We start from the raw sequence: 19,430 nt of genomic DNA on the forward strand, positions 1-19,430 counted from the left end.
ACTTCTGAAATGTGGTGTTACTTTTATGTCACACACCTTCCATAAAGTTTAACTTTTTTCTTGTCAGTCCACAGAGTATTTTTTCTTTAAGTCTTGGGGATCCACAAGATGTTTCAAGATCACTTTTTGGATTAGTCGCTGTGCTCTAAGGGTGATTTTGGCTGGTTGGGCACTCCTGGTAAGGTTCTCCACTGTTCCATGTTTTTGTCATGGGTAGATAATGGCTCTAACTTGGGTTCACTGCAGTTCCAAAACTTTAGAAACCGCTTTATAATCTTTTACAGACTGGTAGATCTTTATTATTTTCTTTACCATTTATATTAGGTTTTTTTGTTGATCTTGGCATCATGTCTAGCTTTTGAGGATCTTTTGGTCTACTTCACTTTGTCAGTCTGGTCCTATTTAAGTAATTTCTTGATTGCAATGTTTCAGTAATCAGCAGGGGCGGACTGGCCATCTGGCAATTCTGGCAAATGCCAGAAGGGCCGGACCATTTTTTAAAATGTGGGCCGGTCAGGTTTTTTTTTTAATATTGTTTGTACATGCTTTTACCAGCTTTTATCTCTTACAAGATGTGATATTATTACAATAATAACATGATGATAAAAGTTAAGCATTTGGTCCAATTGGCGACGGCCGGCTGGTTTCGAGGGGGGCGACCCGATCTGAAGTTACGCGGACGTAATCAAAATGAAAACAGAAAATGTACTTCTAAGTCATTATACTAAAACATACCAAGTAAATGTCTCGCCATTCACGCTACTTCTGACAGTTTGTGACAGTGGCCTACAGTGTGTTTAACAGTTGTAAGCTTAGTGTAGAACTCCCGTATATTTTAAAAGGTCATTATCAGCAAATAACATGATTTAGGGTATACAGACTGCTGTATGCTACTAGGAATATATTCTAACATGCAAAAGAACCTAAAGCTATAGCCACAGTACTGTACGCATTTGTAGTGAACTCTAAATACAGCTAGTCTTTAAACTAATACAATAAATACATGCATAGGTAGTACGTAATCAATCCTCTCATTGTCAGAGACAATGAGATTCAATCTATCCAGAATTATTTTGACTCTTTATTCTTTCCACAAAGTTTCCAACAAGTACTGAGTATGCAAGTGCTAGCAATCACTTTGGGTATCCATGTGGGTTGGTGTGGTCTACAACAAATAAAGTAAACAAATTAATGAATCAGAAAAAAACTTATACAAATAAAGATACTAAAATACTTCCATGTAAAATCAACAAGGTGTATGAGATCACTGATTGCCAGAAACACTTCAAAATAGAAGCTCATGTGAGCCCTTTTAACACTGTGGCTCTATTTAAAAATAAATTAACCATTATGATAGGAGAAACCCGTGAATGTGTATCACACATACACCTTTACACACAAATGGAGATGCAGCACTAGCAAAACTTCAGCATAATTTATATTATGCTGAATACCAATAACTATATATTATGAAGTATTAAAAATGTACAAATTTGCTGGTACACACAAATAATGCTGCTTTTTTCCCTTTTTGTTTTATATTCTATTCCTTTCGGAGCTACTGTTATTACTTAATTGTATTAATTTGTATTCAGGGTTTCCACAGGGTCTTAAAAAAGTCTTAAAATGTCTTACTAATAAAAACTAAATATTAGGCCTTAAATAGTCTTAAATTCACTGAAATATTGTGTTGTAGGTCTTAAATCATTTTAAACAGTTCTTAATTTTCCTCTGTCCAAATGAAGCTACCCAATCTGGCCAAATCAGTTTTTATTGCAAAGAGATTTAGTTTATAACAGCTGTTACATTATTTTCAGCAAATTCTCCAAATTAAATTCCCTAATCATGGAAGGAAAAATAAAGCAACACATCCCTTTCAATGATCTTTCATTAATACAAAAACTATTTACCAAAGTTACCAGACCATTAGAAAAAATCCTTAGTGTTAAGCCCTGCATAAGTCTACAATTTTATTCATAATGGTCTTAAAAGGGTCTTGAAATGTTTTAAATTTGATTTGAAGAAACCTGGTATTCAAATGTTCTGAGCAGACAGTAAGAAAACATTTTGCTGCAATCTTTACATCCTACTGTGTTTATTAACTAGGGTGTTGCCAATACAAGTGCTGTGAGAAAGGATGCTACGGTAGGCCTAGCAGAGACGGGGAGGAGTGTGTTAGAGGTAGAAAAAACAAACAAAACAAAAACGTTACACACTGTACTTTGGGTTTGTAGTTAACTCTACAGTAGAGGTGAACACATTACAAAATGTAATTAAGTCTACATAGCTACATTTGAACCTAACTGCAGAATAGGCCATAATTATTAATATTATATTTATTCTTTATATCACCTATAATTGTTTCATAAGCACAGATTTATTCAAAACTAGAATGAGTCAAGCCTAGCATAAGCAGTGATTCAAATAATGATGACAGTGACTGCAGAGACCAGCAAGAAGCATGGACACAATAAGAGTCAGGCAAGAGTGAGGAACAAGTATAATCTCAGACAGCCATACAGACATATTAAAATTGCAGAGTTACAGAGTTAAAATGGATGAGAAGATGTAGAATTAGACAATGTGTTTACTGTCAACATATTCTAGACCGTGGCAATAAACAACACTTCAGAGAATGACAAGTATAGTTTGTGAACAAAAGTATCCTGAATGTAGTGCTGCATGTCCATTTGTTTGTAAAGGTGTGTGTGTGTGTGTGTGGTTGTTTGTTTGATACACATTCACAGGTTACTCCTATAATAAATAGCAGACAAATGGTATAAACAGGTAGCACACGGACTCTACGAGATTCACATATTATTTTAATTTAGGTTTACTGTATGTATGAATTTGTTATAAACGGGTTGTTTTTGTTCCAGTTACTACCATTAAATGTTTAAATATCTATTAAATATATGGTTCTGCTTATGTTATTTCACCATCTGTACACCAATGTAAGTAGTAAATGTGCGTGTCCGTCGGTGGGGCTGTGTCGCTGTGGTAATGTGGGCTGTTGTGGCTATGGGCTGAATTTTTGTCCCAGTCCGCCCCTGGTACTCAGGCATCGATGTGACTAGAGAAACTGAACTTGGTGTGATTAAGTTAGTTAATAGTCATGTTAGTGTTAATAGTTATGTTAAGTTGGTGATAATAGTTATGTTTTAACAGGGGGCAAACACTTTTTTCACACAGGACTATGTAGATTTTGGATTTTCCCTTAATAACAAAAAGCTTCATTAAAAAACTGCATGGTATAAAAAAATGTGTTGACTGATTTTAATATTTAAGATCTGAAACATTGAAGTGTGACAAAAATAATAAATTAGTTAGGGGCATTCACTTTCTCACATCACTGTAGGCCTTTAAATTTGCATGTGAACTTCGGGTGGTTGCTACTGTAGGTGTTCATTCTTGCTTGATGTAAATCATAATTCATCTCAAAGGTCATATTTATGCATGCATATGAAAGCATATTCAATCTTAGCCTATATCATTTGCAAAACCATGACAGTAACCAGTTTAGAACATTACACAGGAAGTCACCGGGGGTGTCATGACTAAGGCACTTAAACGGAAAATTTTACTTAGCAAAAGCAGCTTTTTATTTTTGCTTTTTTCAGTACTTTGTGCAATACATAAGCATACATCATTGCTTACATTACATTCTATATTTAATACAATTGTATATATAATACTTAAACTTTTTAAGTTTTCAGTGTTTTAGATATATTGGCTTGTACACCAACCTGTGATATTTCAACAGACGTGCGATTATTTTTATTTAAAACTTATATAAATTTTGCTGTATGGTGACAAGTGTGCGCCAATGCAGCAATGAAAGGATGATCATAAAAGATCACGCTCACTTTATAGCTTCTAAGTGCAAGCACAGGCATACATCTAAATACACACAATGAGTCTAATTTGACTACCCTCAGGCTACTAATTTTAATGGCCAGCCATTTTCAGATCTGTTTAATTTCCTGCGTCTTTGCTGGGCTTAATCAGAAATTGACAAAACTATTATAATCGGGTCAAATATTATGATAATGATTATTATTATTAACAATATTATCATTGAGCATTCTACACAGATCAGGCATATAAATGGAGACATTTTGACTGAAAATAAACATGAAAATCAGATATTGCTTTAGAACTGTGGTTCCCCTTTGGGTGGGGAACTCCAATGCTATAGGTGGATTTGATCTTAGAAAATCCACGTATGGGAGGATTCGGTTAAAAAGGCGCTTATCTGAAAGAGTATTGAACGGGCCAATGAATGCCAATGAATTGGCAGCGTAAGCTCGCGCAGTTGTGCTTCATTGCCAATTAACCCAGCATATAAGCACACACGGAGCAAGCAGACGCCGTCCTTTTCGCTTCAGAGACTTTCAGATCGAGTCGATGAGGGTTCCTCTTGCTGATCACAGCGACTTCAGAGAGAACGAGTGTCTCCCGGTCCAGAGTGGGTTTTCACGTTGGCAGAAGGTCGAGCTGGGTTTCTTCCTTGCCTGTCGTTTTTTGGGTCTGGTCCTCCAGAGCGGTGCGTATAGTTGCAAATTTCCTAAAAGAGCAACACAGTCGTGCAGCACGTCCTTTTCAGGATGGCGCTCCGACTGTGCGTTTCTGGATGCGGTGGTTTCCTGGCTCCAGATGATGGACACGATCAATGCATTTCATGTTTGGGGGTCCAGCATGTTAATGTGGTGCTTGCGGGCGGTTCATGTCGTCACTGCGATGCCATGACCGTTGCTCAGCTAAGATCGCGGCTAGCTCTCGTAAGAGAGCGAACCACCCCAGTTGCCTCCTGCTCTGCAGCGGGCGCTCAGGCAGATCTGAGGGTTCCAGTGGGAGATAATCCGCCACCCAAGGACTCGCGGACCTCCCACTCCTCCAAGCACTCCATCCATGCTTTGGGCAGTGGGAGTGATCCATCTAACCAGATGGTAGCTCTCACGCCCGCTGAAACCTGAGACCAGACGTTCACCGCGGCATCAGAGGGTGGGCTATCACTGTCCGACGGGCAGGTGAGCGCCGTCAAAACGGATCCTGAGGCGGACATGTTAGCCGTGCTTTCCTGGGCTGCTTCGGTCGTGGGGTTGGAGCTGGTTCATCCCCCAGCTCCGCGGCCGGACCGACTAGATGGATGTTATGTAGAGGACCAGAAGGCGAAGCCTTCGAAGCCTCTAGTCCCCTTCTTCCTGGAGGTGCAAAGTAGGCTCACGCAGTCTTGGAGGGCACCTTTCTCTGCCCGTGATGCGTGTCCCTACGCCCTCACCGTCCTTGACGGTGGAGCTGCCAGGGGGTATGAGGCGATCCCGTCAACGGAGCGCGCTATCGACCGCGTGGTGCCCCGACTTGGTGGGGTCTGCCCCGCCCCCGCCTGCGCCCCCGGCCAAGTGGGCGCGTCGAGCACCTCGGAAGCAGGCAGCCCCCCTGCCCAGGGCGCCGTTAAGTCCGGCCCCGATCCCAACGGTATTTTTCAGTGCCACCAAAACATCAACGAAAGAGCATTTTTCCCCTTCCCCGGATGTGACAGCACGAACCTTGCCAGTCCAGGACGCACTGCCTTCCAGCTCGCAGGTTCTATGTGCTTTGCCAGTGGCTCACGAGCGCTGGGGGGACGGTCTCCTTCCCCAACCCTCGAGTACCCTCTCCGGAGTTATGGTGCGGAGCCAGAGTGAATCGTTCTCCTCCAGCTCTTCCGCTGGACCCTCGCGCTTCCCGGATCAGCACACCCACTCCGGGCTGCCCCACCGCTGGTACGTCAGCGATTGTAGTGATGACTCCATTAGCGAGGGCTCTGCCTGCCTGGTTAGCGCGGGCCAGCCCTTCGCGGTGGCTCATACACACAATCGAGAGGAGATTGCTGCCCTCCTGGCGAAGAGTGCAATCTAGCCAGTTCCTCCAGCCGAGATGGAGAGTGGGTTTTACAGCCCGTACTTCATCGTACCCAAAGAATGCGGTGGGTCACGGCCAATCTTAGATCTGTGTGTTTTGAACCGCTGTCTGCACAAGCTGCCGTTCAGAATGCTCATGCAGAGGCGCATTCTCCAATGCGTTCGTCCTAGGGATTGGTTTGCAGCCATTGACCTGAATGACGCGTACTTCCATGTCTTCATTCTTCCACGCCACTGTCAGTTTCTGCGGTTTGCGTTCGAAGGTCGAGCGTGGCAATACAAGGTCCTCCCCTTCGGGCTCTCTCTGTCTCCGCGGGTCTTCACCAAACTCGCGGAGGGTGCCTTAGCGCCCCTTCGGTTCGCGGGCATCCGCATACTCAATTATCTCGACCACTGGCTGATTTTAGCCCATTCACGGGAGCAATTGATTATGCTCAGAGACTAGGTGCTTCGGCATCTCCGCCTGTTAGGGCTTCAGGTCAACCGAGAAAAGAGCAAACTCGCCCCCGTGCAGAGGATCTCTTTTCTCGGGATGGAGCTGGACTCGGTCACCATGGTAGTGCACCTCTCCAGGGAACGCGCTCGCCTGTTGCTGGGCTGTCTGAGAGAGCTCGACAGCAAACTAGTGAAAGTGAAAGTTCTTTCAGAGGCTCCTGGGGCATAAGGTATCCGCAGCTGCCATCACGTGGCTCGGATTACTCCATATGAGACCACTCCAGCACTGGTTTCACGATCGAGTCCCAAGACGCGCATGGCACGTGGGCACACATCGAGTCTCTGTTACTGCGCTGTCGCCGCGCCCTCAGCCCTTGCAACGACCCCTAGTTCCTACAGGCCGGTGTGCCTCTAGGACAGGTGTCCAGCCATGTTGTTGTTTCAACAAATGCTTTCAACATGGGCTGGGGGGCCGTGTGTCGCAGGCATGCAGCTGCGGGCCTGTGGAAGGGTGCCCAGTTGCATTGGCATATCAATCGCCTAGAGCTGCTGGCAGTGTTCCTCGCTCTCCACCGCTTTTTTCCGGTGCTGGAGCAGCAGCACGTGCTGGTCAGGACGGACAATGCGGCGGCGGCGTATATCAACCGCATAGGGGGTATGCGCTCTCGCCGCATGTCTCAGCTCACCCGCTCGCTGAAATCGATGCGTGTCATTCACGTTCCAGGCACGCTCAACCGTGCAGCCGATGTGCTCTCACAGCAGCTGATACGCCTCGGAGAATGGAGACTCCACCCCGAGTCTGTTCAGCTGATATGGGCGCGATTCGGGGAGGCACAGATTGATCTGTTTGCTTCCCCCGAGAACGCTCATTGCCAGTTGTTTTTTCCCAGACCAAGGGCTCTCTCGGCACGGATGCACTGGCCCACTGCTGGCCTCGGGGCATGCGCAAGTATGCGTTTCCCCCAGTGAGCCTGCTCGCGCAGTTACTGTGCAAGGTCAGGGAGGACGAGGAACAGGTTCTGTTAGTTGCGTCCCTCTGGCCCAACCGGACCTGGATATCAGAGCTCTCCCTTCTCGCAACGGCTCTCCCCTGGCGGATCCCTTTGAGAGAGGACCTACTCTCTCAGGGACAGGGCACCATCTGGCACCCTTGCCCCGATCTTTGGAACCTCCACGTGTGGTCCTTAGACGCGAGGAAGACTTAAGTAACCTACCGAGTGCTGTGGTTAGTACCATCACTCAGGCTAGAGCCTACTCCACGAGGCGCGCCTACACCCTGAAGTGGAGTCTATTCACTGAATGTTGCGTCTCTCGCCGAGAAGACCCCCGAAACTGCCAGATCAGTGTTGTGCTTTCTTTCCCTCAAGAGAAGCTGGAGAGCAGGCTGTCGCCCTCCACTCTCAAGGTTTACGTGGGCACCATCTCCGCTCATCATGACGCGGTAGCTGGCGGCACCGTGGGAAAGCATAACCTCATTATCCGGTTCCTCAGAGGTGCTAGGCGAATTAATCCATCGCGCCCCCCTCTCATGCCCTCATGGGATCTTGCCCTTGTTCTCACGAGTTTTTGCACAGATCCCTTTGAGCCACTCGAATCAGTATCTCTAAGTTTTTTGTCCCTGAAGACAGCTCTGCTGGTCGCGTTGGCCTCCATCAAGAGGGTAGGGGACCTGGAGGAATTTTTGGTCGGTGATTCTTGTCTGGAATTCGGGTCGGATTACTCTCACGTTTTCCTGAGACCCCGCCCGGGTTATGTGCCCAAGGTTCCTACCACCCCCTTTAGAGATCAGGTAGTGAACCTGCAAGCGCTGCCCCCGGAGGAGACAGACCCAGCCCTTTCCTTACTTTGTCCATTTCGCGCTCTGCGCATCTATGTGGACCATACTCAGTACTTTAGATCATCTGAGCAGCTCTTTGTCTATTATGGCGGTCGGCAGCAGGGAAGTGCCGTATCGAAACGAAGATTATTCCACTGGATTGTGGATGCCATTTCACTTGCTTATTCGAGCCGAGGTGAGCCGTGTCCCCCGGGAGTGCGTGCACACTCCACTCGGAGCGTTGCATCCTCTTGGGCGCGTGCACGCGGCACCTCTCTAACAGACATTTGTAGAGCTGCGGGCTGGGCGACACCCAACACATTTGCAAGGTTTTACAATCTGCGAGTTTCCTCAAGGGTATTAGGTAACCCTTTGGTGATTGAGGAAACAACTCGGTAGGGTGTTGAAACACGCTTGCTGCGCCATTCTCCCTAACACGGAGATACGTGCGCCTTTTTTATCTGTCTGTAAAGTTCCCCGTCAGGTGAATCCTGCAGATTCCTCCGTGGCCCCCAGCACTGACTCAGCGGAGGAGTCACTTGCTGGCCCACTACGTTGTAGGTCTGCCTGCTGGTCAGCCCGCGTTTTGGGTATAGGTGCCTGCTATGTGTCGGCCAGGGACACGTTGGAGGACCGCGCCTCCCATGATGTGGGTGCGTCACGCTTGCTTGACTATCCCCTCATTGGAGGCGTTGGTAAGGTGCAGTCATTATGGCGTTTTCCATAATGGTGGTTCACCCATATGTGGATTTTCTACGATCAAATCCACCTATAGCATTGGCTTTCCCCACCCGAAGGGGAACACTCAGGTTACAGAAGTAACCCTTCGTTACTATATTCCATCGCCATAATGACTGTCCCTTAGCTGTTAGCAAGTCTCTTCAGCTTAAAAAGGACGGCGTCTGCTTGCTCCGCGTGTGCTTATATGCTGGGTTAATTGGCAATGAAGCACACCTGCGCAAGCTTACGCTGCCAGTTCATTGGCATTCATTGGCCCATTCAATACTCTTTCAGACAAGCGGCTTCTGAACCGAATCCTCCCATTCGTGGATTTTCTAAGATCAAATCCACCTATAGCATTTCCGTTCCCCTCCTCGGGGAACGAAGGGTTACTTCTGTAACCTGAGCGTTCAGCAGGAGCCTTAAAATAAGGCAAACTAATGAAACTGGCCTGGACAAAATAGCATGGTGGAACAATTTTGTTCACATTTTGACTATATATATACAGTTGAAGTCAAAATTATTAGCCCTCCTATGAAATTTGTATTCTTTTACAAATATTTCACAAGTGCTGTTGAACAGAGCAAGAAAATTGTTTTCACAGCATTTCCTTTTGTATTTTTCTTCTGGAAAAGGTTTTTTTTCTTTTATTTTGGGTGAAATAATTATTTATTTATTTTTTTAAGTAAAAACTGCTAAGGTCAATATTATTAGCCCTCTTAAGTAATTATTTGTTTGATTGGCTCCAGGAAAAAACTACTGTTTTCCAATGACTTGCCTAATTACACTAACTTGCCTAGTTAAGGTAATTAACCTAATTAAGCCTTTAAATTGCACTTAAAGCTTAAAACTGGTGTCTTGAAAAACAAATAATACGATAATGCATTCTGTCATCATGACAAAGATAAAAGAAATAAGTTTAGACTTGAGAAAAAGAATTGTTGAGGCTCACAAAGAAGGAGAAGGATATACATGTTTATCAAAGCGTTTTCAAGTGTCAAGAAGTGCCGTGAGAAGTATTATCAAGAAGTTTAATGAGATCCACACTGTGGAGAACATGACTGGCAGAGGTAGAAAGCGAAAGATTTCCAAAACTTTGGAAAGAAAATTAGTAAGAGAGGTTTCTAAAGACCCAAGAACAACTGCCAAGACACTAGTGAATGACATAGCCAAGTCTGGAATTAATGTCTCAGCAAAGACGGTCACTAGAGCCCTGCACAGGAGTGAACTGAAAGGTTGTCGACCAAGAAAGACTCCTCTTTTAAAAAAGAGACACCTCCAAGCTAGACTGAAGTTTGCCAGGGACAATCTAGAGAAAAATAATGAATACTGGAAACGTATCCTTTGGTCAGATGAGACAAAACTAGAGCTCTTTGGCCATAGAGATGTTGCCTATGTTTGGAGGAAGAAGGGAGAGGCATTTAATCCAAAGAACACCATTCCCACAGTGAAACATGGCGGTGGGAGTATAATGCTATGGGGATGCTTTAGTGCATGTGGAACTGGGAATCTTATCAGGGTTGAAGGAAACATGAAAAAGGAAGACTACCAGAAGATTTTGAAAAATAACCTCAAACAGTCTGCAACAAAACTTGGTTTGGGTCAACGTTTTGTATTCCAGCATGATAATGACCCAAAGCATACCTCACTTCTGGTAAAGAACTACCTCCAACAGAACAAAGTGAAAGTCCTTGACTGGCCTGCACAAAGCCCAGACTTGAATCCAATAGAAAATCTGTGGGGGACACTGAAGTCTAGAGTTCATGCCAGAAGACCAACAAATCTGGAAGAGCTTGAGAGATTTGCTAAGGAAGAATGGGCTAACACTCCTCAGGAGACATGCTTGAAACTTGTTGAGAGCTACAATAAACGACTGATGGCTGTTATCAAGCAAAAGGGTTACACTATTGACTATTAACATCAGAGGGCTAATAATTTTGACCTCCAAGCTTTTTTTATTTTTGATTATAATTGTGTTTCTGTTTGTATTACAAACACTCAAAGCTTCCTGAATAAACTGTTATGTTTAAAAAGTATGTGTTGAAAAAATCTTTAATCCATTAAAAAGCACTTGGGAGTTATTTGAAAAATAATGAAATATTTTATAGGGGGCTAATAATTTTGTCTTCAACTGTATATATATATATATATATATATATATATATATATATATATATATATATATATATATATATATATATATATATATATATATATATATTTTTGAAAAAATGCATGTAAACAGATGCAAATCATAACAGTAAAAGCTGACTCTGTAAATGCTGGTGATAGTGACAACTATGCACCAGACACTTTACTTGTGTAAAAGTCATCTGTCGTGCATACTTAGTTACTTTTTTTTTAAATTTGTTTTATTTATTGTAGATAAACATTTCCTCAACTTGACCACAGTTGCAATTACCTCAAGAAAGTCATGGCCATTAAATCAACAGTTAGTCTGACACTCAAGAGAGGAGGCTTCACCCACTTTCAGTTTTCATACATTTAGTTTTATTGGAAAAAATATTACCACATTCTATAATAAAACTGCTGGCCTTTAAAATGTATGAAATTGAAAGCAGAAATAGACTTTTCAGTTATTTTTACTTTTTTTTCCCGCTCAAAGCCTACTAATAAACTGAAGAAATGATTGACAAATCATGTCAATATTCGTTACGTTACACATTAGTTAAGATAGTCATGTGGTAGTTTTGCTATTCAGTTCATAGACCTTCCAAAGAGAATCACATTTTAATTCCATAATACTATTATGTATTTTTTACGTTGATACCATTATTATGAATTAATAATCCAGGGTTTTTATTCATTCTAACTTCAACTATATATATATATATATATATATATATATATATATATATATATATATATATATATATATATATATATATATATATATATATATCAATTCTCGACATTTGTTAGCTTTCATTTGTTAACATGAATGAACAATATTTTTACATTTACTACGTTGCCCAAATCAAGTTATGTTTAGTTGCTGCACTGTGAACTTGCATGGATACGAAAAAGAAGATATAGTTTTAGCTAACATTAACAAGATATAATAAATAGTGCAAAATACACTCTATTGCTCATAGTTGGTTTTAAGTAAAATCTTGCATTACAATAATTAAATGCAAAGCATTACTCTTCATTTTTAATGATAAAACATATAAATCTGATATTTGAACAAAGTTTGAAGATCAAAGACTTTTCAAAAAGATTTTTTTTTTTGGCTATAAGACATTTTTGGCTTGAACATTTTCAAAGCAAAGCCACATAAACAATTATGATCTTTTTTCTAAGGATGATACTGCATGTATCTTTCTTTTCACGTGTTGGCATAAACTGATTCGTCTTCCAAGGTGTTGTCAGATGATGCAAAGTTTCCTTCACACTAAGTAAAAAGAGGCAAACATTAAAGACATCAAAACAAACATGCAGTCAGGTCATTAAATAATCTTCACTTTTAATTATGAAAGTTTATTAATTTTTTCTCACTTTATACAGTCGTACTTACCCCCCAGTTACTGTAAACATTATTGTCTGGGCTGTTTGTGTAAACATCTTCATCACAACATTTCTCTTCTTCACTGCTTTACATAAAATGTCAGATAAAAATCATTTGTAAGAATTCTGATATACTGTATAGTTGGTAACAATCATTATTCACTACTGAATCATTAAGGATTTATGCACTTTTGCATGTTTTTTTGTTTTATTCCTGTGACAAAAAGCTGAGCTTTTAGTATTACATCTTCAATGTTACATGATGCTTCCTACTAACATTGTTTAGTGCTAAAGAAACAGTTCTTCATATTATTATTATTATTATTATTAGTATTATTTTAAGATTTTTTTTGATGAATAGAAAGTACAAAAGAATGCAATTTATTTGAAATAGTAATGGTTTGTAACAATTTTAATTTATTTACTGTAAATTATGATTAATGCAAAGTATACATTTCTTTTAAGTTTTGAGAATGTGTCACAGTTTCCAAAAATGTTTTTAGTAGCAATACATTTAAAAATTTCAATGCTGATAATAATAAAAATGATCTTGGGTGGTAAATCAGAAATAGATTTTGTAATCTGAAATTGTATCTACCATGTAAAAGATTTTCACAGAAAACTAGAGTAATGATGATGTAAATTCAGCTTTGGATCACAGGAAGAAATTACTTTTTAAGATTTTTAGGAAATTTAAGTAGAAAACTTTTTTTTAGGAAAACAAATGTGACCAAAATATACAAATACTTTTTAGATGTTTTAACATGAAACTTGTTTGCGGTTTTCATATCATTTTCTGTATCCTTCAAATGCATTGCAGGTTGTCGTACAGATCTCTTCCCACTGTAAGAAAAAGAGGAAGGGAACAAAACAGATGGAATAAGAGTGACTGATTGAATAAAGTCAGTTAATTTGTAAAGCTCAAAGAGGTGATCCTTACCAGCGTCTTCTCACAGCATACACTAAAATGCCAACTACAACAAGGAAAACTACAACAGCTGATGCAACAGCAATATATAGTGCCATGCCTGTCAAATGAGAAAATACACATTTTTTTGTTTACATAGAAATAATTTTGTAAGCAAAAAACAATTATACATGGACTGTATTTTAAACCTTGACATTTCTTAAACCTTAGGTCTACTTTAAGCTAGAGCTTCATTGGATAGGGAGTTTACATGTGTACTGCACATTTCAGCATTACCGCTTTTTGGGTTTCTCCCTGCACTGTTTTGACTAACTAAAATAACTCAACTAATAAAATGGCATGAATATTTTCTTCTACAGTGCCAAGTGAAAGTTTGAAAACCACACTTAGAGTCTGTGAAGACCATCACAAAGCAAAATAACACCTACAACACCTAAAAAGGGGTTTGCATTGATTCATAGTGTTGTAAAAACCAATATATGAAGTCTTACCATTCTGAGGAGCTTTCAGAGTTATAAAAGAGCTTCCCACGCTATTAGTGGCGACACACTGGACAGTATCAGGGAAACCCAGCCAAGCTTCTAGAGTGAAGAAGCTGAGAGATTTTTGAACTTCAGTTCTGGAGCTGAGGAAGGTTTTCGATGAATCTGGACTGAACCACTTGACTTCACTGGGAGGGTTGGAGTCCACAATACAGACACAGATTGTAGAGCTCACAGACTGGCAAGACGATTCATTTTTAATATCAGGAGGATCTGGATAAATAGACAGACAGACAGACAGACAGACAGATAGATATCATAAGAATTCAATGATCTTTCACTAGTATTTTAAACTTTGTTGGATAGACCCATTTTATACTTGCATAATATATTGAGTTTCTGTGGATCAGAGCTGTTTCTTCCCTCTGTGTTGATGGCTGTACAAGATATGGCTTCAGTATGGCGAGAGACTTTTACCAGTTGATAAGAGGATCCTTTTGCTGGCAATGTCTTGTTTAAGCTGAACCACTCATAGCTGTTTGCAGGAGGGTTGCTGTCGCTGGAGCAGGTCAGTGTTACAGACTCATTCTCCTTCACTGGGGGTCCAGTGACTACATTTACATTATATGGAGGATCTAAATGAGACAATTTTTATGTTAACAGTGCTCTTATGATATGATAAAAATGCTATTTGAGTTCTCTGTCAGGCCAACAACCACACCAATACATGAAAAGTGTGTGTGTCATTTCCAAATCATACTCTTGGGATTTTGAGTTTCATTCTTCACGGCCTCGCTATTTCTCTGCATTGTGGTTTGTTTTCAGATTGTACCCCCAAATAATACTATATATATATATATATATATATATATATATATATATATATATATATATATATATATATATATATATATATATATATATATTTTTTTTTTTTTTTTTTTTGTAAACCTTATTTATTGAACACAAGTGAATAGCATTATACAAATGTCCAAGTTCTGTTTTTTTATTGTAACAGTTGACGGAGTAAAGAAATATTAATAATATTAAAATAAGATATATATATATATATATAATAAAATATATATATACATACACACATACATATGCATATTGTAAGTAAATAAAGTAATAATAATACAACACGGGGATTACGCAAATGGAAACGCAACTGATGCGATCAATTCCCTTTAAAATAGACTGGATAAAAAGCGATGCTTGTGAAGCTTACTTTCAAGAGTTTAGGATTCTTTAAAGAAATGTCTTTTTGGAAGCAGCAGCAGTTGCCACTTTTGCTTTAACCATTCTTTGAACAGATTATTAATGGGCCTAACGTTAACTGTGTGCAGGCGATCATCCTTTAATTTTCCGCACAAATGTTTTTCACCTGCTTTCTTTTACAGTTATCTTACACTCTCAGAAATAAAGGTACGGGAGCTGTCACTGAGACAGTACATTTTCAAAAAATACATAATTGTACATAAGGAGACCACAGTGGTACTTCAAATGTACATATTAGTACCCAAATGCACCTTAAATCAGGGGCGGACTGGCCATCTGGCGGCCCGGTGGGCCGACGTACTTTTTGGGCCGGGCTGATCATCGTCTTATGATCTGATCGGCCCATAAAAGGCTTAGCAGCCTATCTTTTTTTCTGCCTTATTAATTGACGCTGCTGTGATCTGTGACTCTCTAAAAGTAAGATGCTTTTTTTCCCGGACAGACAGACCGGGCCGGCCCATGTGACACTCTGCAGCCCATTGGCTCTTTTCTGTATTGACATTGGTCTGGCTCAATCACAAACTCCTATTTTGGACTCCGTGTGAGCGTGCGTCGTCTGTGTGTATTTGTCAAAATATTCGAGAGTCAGAGAGAAGAAACGCAAGGCAGGCGCAGATAAATCACGGGAAATACACCGGCTTTTCATTTAGTGATTCTGAAAAGTTCTCCGTTCATTCTAGTACACGGCTAAAAGCGCAAATCATGTGACCACACACTCTCTGCCAAGACCTTCAGCCAGTAGTTCAGCGGGTGAGCATAAACCCCAGGTGAGAGTATAGTGCATGTCAGACAGTTCATCTGCTGGATGATCTCATCTCACTATAGTTGTTAAACGTGATATTGAATTCATCTTGTTGTCTCTATCTAACAATTCTTATGACTTTTGAATCACTTGTTCTCAGTTAACTGTTTTGGCTGAGTGCAAAGATAAGCTAATATATTAATTTATGTAACCACATACACTGATTCTGCACATTGACTGATTGCTTACCTTTATCGTTTAAATTTAATGTACGTTATACTGTTATAATGGCTATTATTGGTTATTAAAACTCATATTCTGCAAAAGAGACAGGGTAAAGCTTGTTCTTTTCAATGAAAATGAAAGGAGACAGTTATATTTAAGCCCTGTTTTGTTATAAATATGCAGGGTGAAGATGACGCTCATATAAATATGCAGCTACACGAGGCTGTTTGGTGTCTGTTAATCATAATATCAAAATGAAACAAATTTGACTTATATTATGTTTTCATTGTTTAGATAGTGAAACAGAAAGCAGGATGAGGTGAAAGAGGATAAAATGTAACACTGTTGCCTTTGAAGATTTACCCATGCATTAGCAGGCAGTTTTTGTTATGTTTATTATTGAATATAGGCTGAGTGAATACTGTATTGAATAAGCTAAATTGGCTGTAATGTATGAGTGTGTGTGAATGAGTGTGTATGGGTGATTTCCAATATTGGGTTGTGGCTGGAAAGGCCTCTGCTGCATAAAACATGCTGTAATAGTTGGCAGTTCATTCCACTGCGGCAACCCCTGATAAATAAGGGACTAATGCGAAGAAAAATAAATGAATGAATAGTGTATTTTTTAGAACTCAACAAATATCTTTATGGACAGTTTACAGAAATTAAATTGAGATTAAAGTTTGTATTTATTTATTTCATATATATGGCTTTTTTGTTTTATAGAATATGAGTTGATAAAAATATTGGACGTGCATAGATAGATAGCATTTTGATTGAATTTAGTGGGCCGCTCTGGCCCAAAATGCCAGGGCTGATTTTTTTGCCCCAGTCCAGCCCTGCCTTAAATGTATCAATGTAGTCCATTGAGGTACCAATATGGTATCTTTGGGCACAAATATGTGTCTTTTGAGAAGGTGCTGCCCCAGGCACAGCTCCTGTACCTTTATTTCTGAGAGTGTATAGTTATTTTTTTTATTTATGTTTTAATTATCATCCTTTACAATAGCCTTGCTTTAATAGGAGATAAACTTCTCATTTATGCACAGTGAACTGGTGATCTGGGACCTTTAGCCAGGACATACTACTGTCCATAAATCTGGATACATTAAAATAGTTATTTTTAAAATGTCAATTTTTTAAAAGAAAATTGTGTTGAATAAAAAATGTATGTGTAGTCAAATGTATTCATGTAAATATGTATTTTCCCTACAATAAAAGTGTGGCTAGTGAAAATGGCGAGTGGCTAGTAATGTTAAAAAAGTTAATGTCAAGCCCTGGTTCTGCAGTAGTGAGAAAGATAATATAATAATATAATAGGTCACAGATACAATTTTTTTTTTTTAATTTCATGACAAAAATCTGCTTTCATAACTAACCATAATATGCAGTACTTACACAGAACATTAATTTGATGTGGATCAGAGCTGTTTCTTCCCTCTGTGTTGATGGCTGCACAGGAAATGGCTTCAGTATGCCGAGAGACTTTAACCAGTTGATAAGAGGATCCATTTGCTAACAATGTCTTGTTTAAGCTTAACCACTCATAGCTGTTTGCAGGAGGGTTGCTGTCGCTGGAACAGGTCAGTGTTACAGACTCATTCTCCTTCACTGGGGGTCCAGTGACCACTTTTACATTATATGGAGGATCTGAATGAGATAAATGTTATTATTTCAGTAAAATGAAACTGGTTAATAAATTATTTATAAATTTACACATTTATTTGTTCTAACTTTAGACTTACATTTCACTTTGAGTGTTTTGTAGCCTGTCACTGTTTTCCCTTTAAAGTCTGCAGTGCAGTTGAGACGTGTGTTATGGTCTTCTCTCGAAGGAGTAAAGGTCAGGTTGTAGGATGAAAGTTTCCATTGGCCGTGATCTTGTGGCGGTGATGGACCGGAGGGTGAGCCTTGGTGGCTCCAGGTGACCTGAGGCAGATCTGATGGACAGGAATGAGACACGGCACAGGTAGCGCTCAGCTGTTTCCCTGATGTCAGTTCCTCTTCCACAGAGACGCTAGGCTGTTCTGGTGTTTCTAGTGAAGACACAGACTTTTGACACAATACTGTTTTCCTAACATTCTTAGCGCTTGACAGCTTTATATCAATACTACAGGGATTGGTCACCTAAAAACTTAAAATTCGATCATCATTTGCTCACCCTTTACTCTTTTTTTTCTGTTGAACACAAAATTTTTGAGAAAAAGCTGGAAATCGTTAACTACTGACTTCTAGTGTTTGTTTTTCCTACTATTGAGTTACTGTGTTTTCAGCTTTCTTTTGTGTTCAGCAGAATAAAGAAACTCATCAAATTTAAATTCGGGTGAGTAAATAGAGTGTAAATGTAATTTTTTGTGGGAACTATCTCTTTAATGTGGATAGACTCATAAAGGTTGTAAAGAGGTTTTTATGCTGTGGAGCAACCATTTTGTGCTCACCAAAGAGTCTTTTAGTAAATAAATAACATTTTAGTTTATAGTATGAAGAACAGTTTTGTGTTCTAAAGAACCATTTTCACTTTAAAGACTTTTGTAGAATGGAAAGATTTCATGAATGTCGCGGTCCCTAAAGCCACCTTTCCACTGCACATGACAAGCGACAGACTGGAAGTCATTCATTTCCAATGGAGAGTAGTCCGGGAGCTGCGTGAAGTTCCGATCATCTCCGTATGTGGAAATTTCGGATCTGATTTGAGCTGTGGATACATTAAAATATTTGAACTCCTGCGACTAGACCGTATGTTACCGGCTGACCAGATGTGATGTACTCCAATGTTGTCTAAGCAGGTCCCTGTGTGCGAGATGATAAGTTTCTAGTATTCATTCATTCAACCAAGGTGAATGCAAGGAGAATAAAGGCTCTTGCATTTGCACTCCTTTATTTCAGACACCTCCGCGAGAATCAGCTTCCCATGGTATGTGAGAACTGAAAATTCTGTGCGACTCCCACAAGGGGGCGTATTTTGAAAGTCGTGTCCACATGTTATGTTTAGTGGAAAGGCGGCTTTAGAGAAACGAATGGTTGTAGTGATATTAACATTTGCATAACACTAAAGCACAAATCCAATTTATTTAAAGATCCTGAAAAAAAACAGATGTTCTTTACTGGCCTTTATGGTTAGAATCCATTCATTCATTCATTTTTCTTCGGCTTAGTCCCTTCTTTATCAGGGGTCACCACAGCGGAATGAGCTGCCAACTTATCCAGCATATGTTTTACCAAAGTCCCTTTAAGGCAAGTCATTTCACTCAGCGGCCATCTTTCAAATGCCTCTTGGGCAGTAAGCTCAGGCATTTTGTCTGCATTGGAAAATAATAAATTCTACAAAATGGTTTGCCAAGCTTACGATTACATGACATATTTGGAATCA

The 19,430-nt window shown here is 40.1% G+C and overlaps 2 protein-coding genes across 3 annotated transcripts in view; one reads left to right on the forward strand and one right to left on the reverse strand.

Moving 5' to 3' along the window:
- The window catches only part of LOC103908642 (myelin-associated glycoprotein), a 91,973-nt gene that overhangs the window by 43,370 nt on the left and 29,173 nt on the right, over positions 1 to 19,430 (forward strand). The gene's annotated exons all lie outside the window — the stretch shown is intronic.
- Positions 11,780 to 19,430, reverse strand: part of LOC147833740 (myelin-associated glycoprotein) — an 11,950-nt gene continuing 4,299 nt past the window's right edge. The window contains exons 4-11 of one of the 2 annotated variants that reach the window (XM_087284501.1): positions 17,806 to 18,096; positions 17,459 to 17,710; positions 14,196 to 14,447; positions 13,822 to 14,085; positions 13,343 to 13,430; positions 13,150 to 13,245; positions 12,413 to 12,485; positions 11,780 to 12,289 (exon numbers count right to left, since the gene is read on the reverse strand). In XM_087284501.1, coding sequence (XP_087140627.1) covers positions 12,224 to 12,289; positions 12,413 to 12,485; positions 13,150 to 13,245; positions 13,343 to 13,430; positions 13,822 to 14,085; positions 14,196 to 14,447; positions 17,459 to 17,710; positions 17,806 to 18,096 — 1,382 coding nt within the window. In that variant the 3' untranslated portion in view covers positions 11,780 to 12,223. Of the gene's footprint in view, positions 12,290 to 12,412; positions 12,489 to 13,149; positions 13,246 to 13,342; positions 13,431 to 13,821; positions 14,086 to 14,195; positions 14,448 to 17,458; positions 17,711 to 17,805; positions 18,097 to 19,430 lie in introns of both variants that reach the window. The other variant, XM_087284502.1, reaches the window with a different exon arrangement.

Source organism: Danio rerio, chromosome 15, assembly GCF_052040795.2.
Source record: "Danio rerio strain M-AB ecotype USA chromosome 15, GRCz13ab, whole genome shotgun sequence".
NCBI classification, from domain to species: domain Eukaryota; kingdom Metazoa; phylum Chordata; class Actinopteri; order Cypriniformes; family Danionidae; genus Danio; species Danio rerio.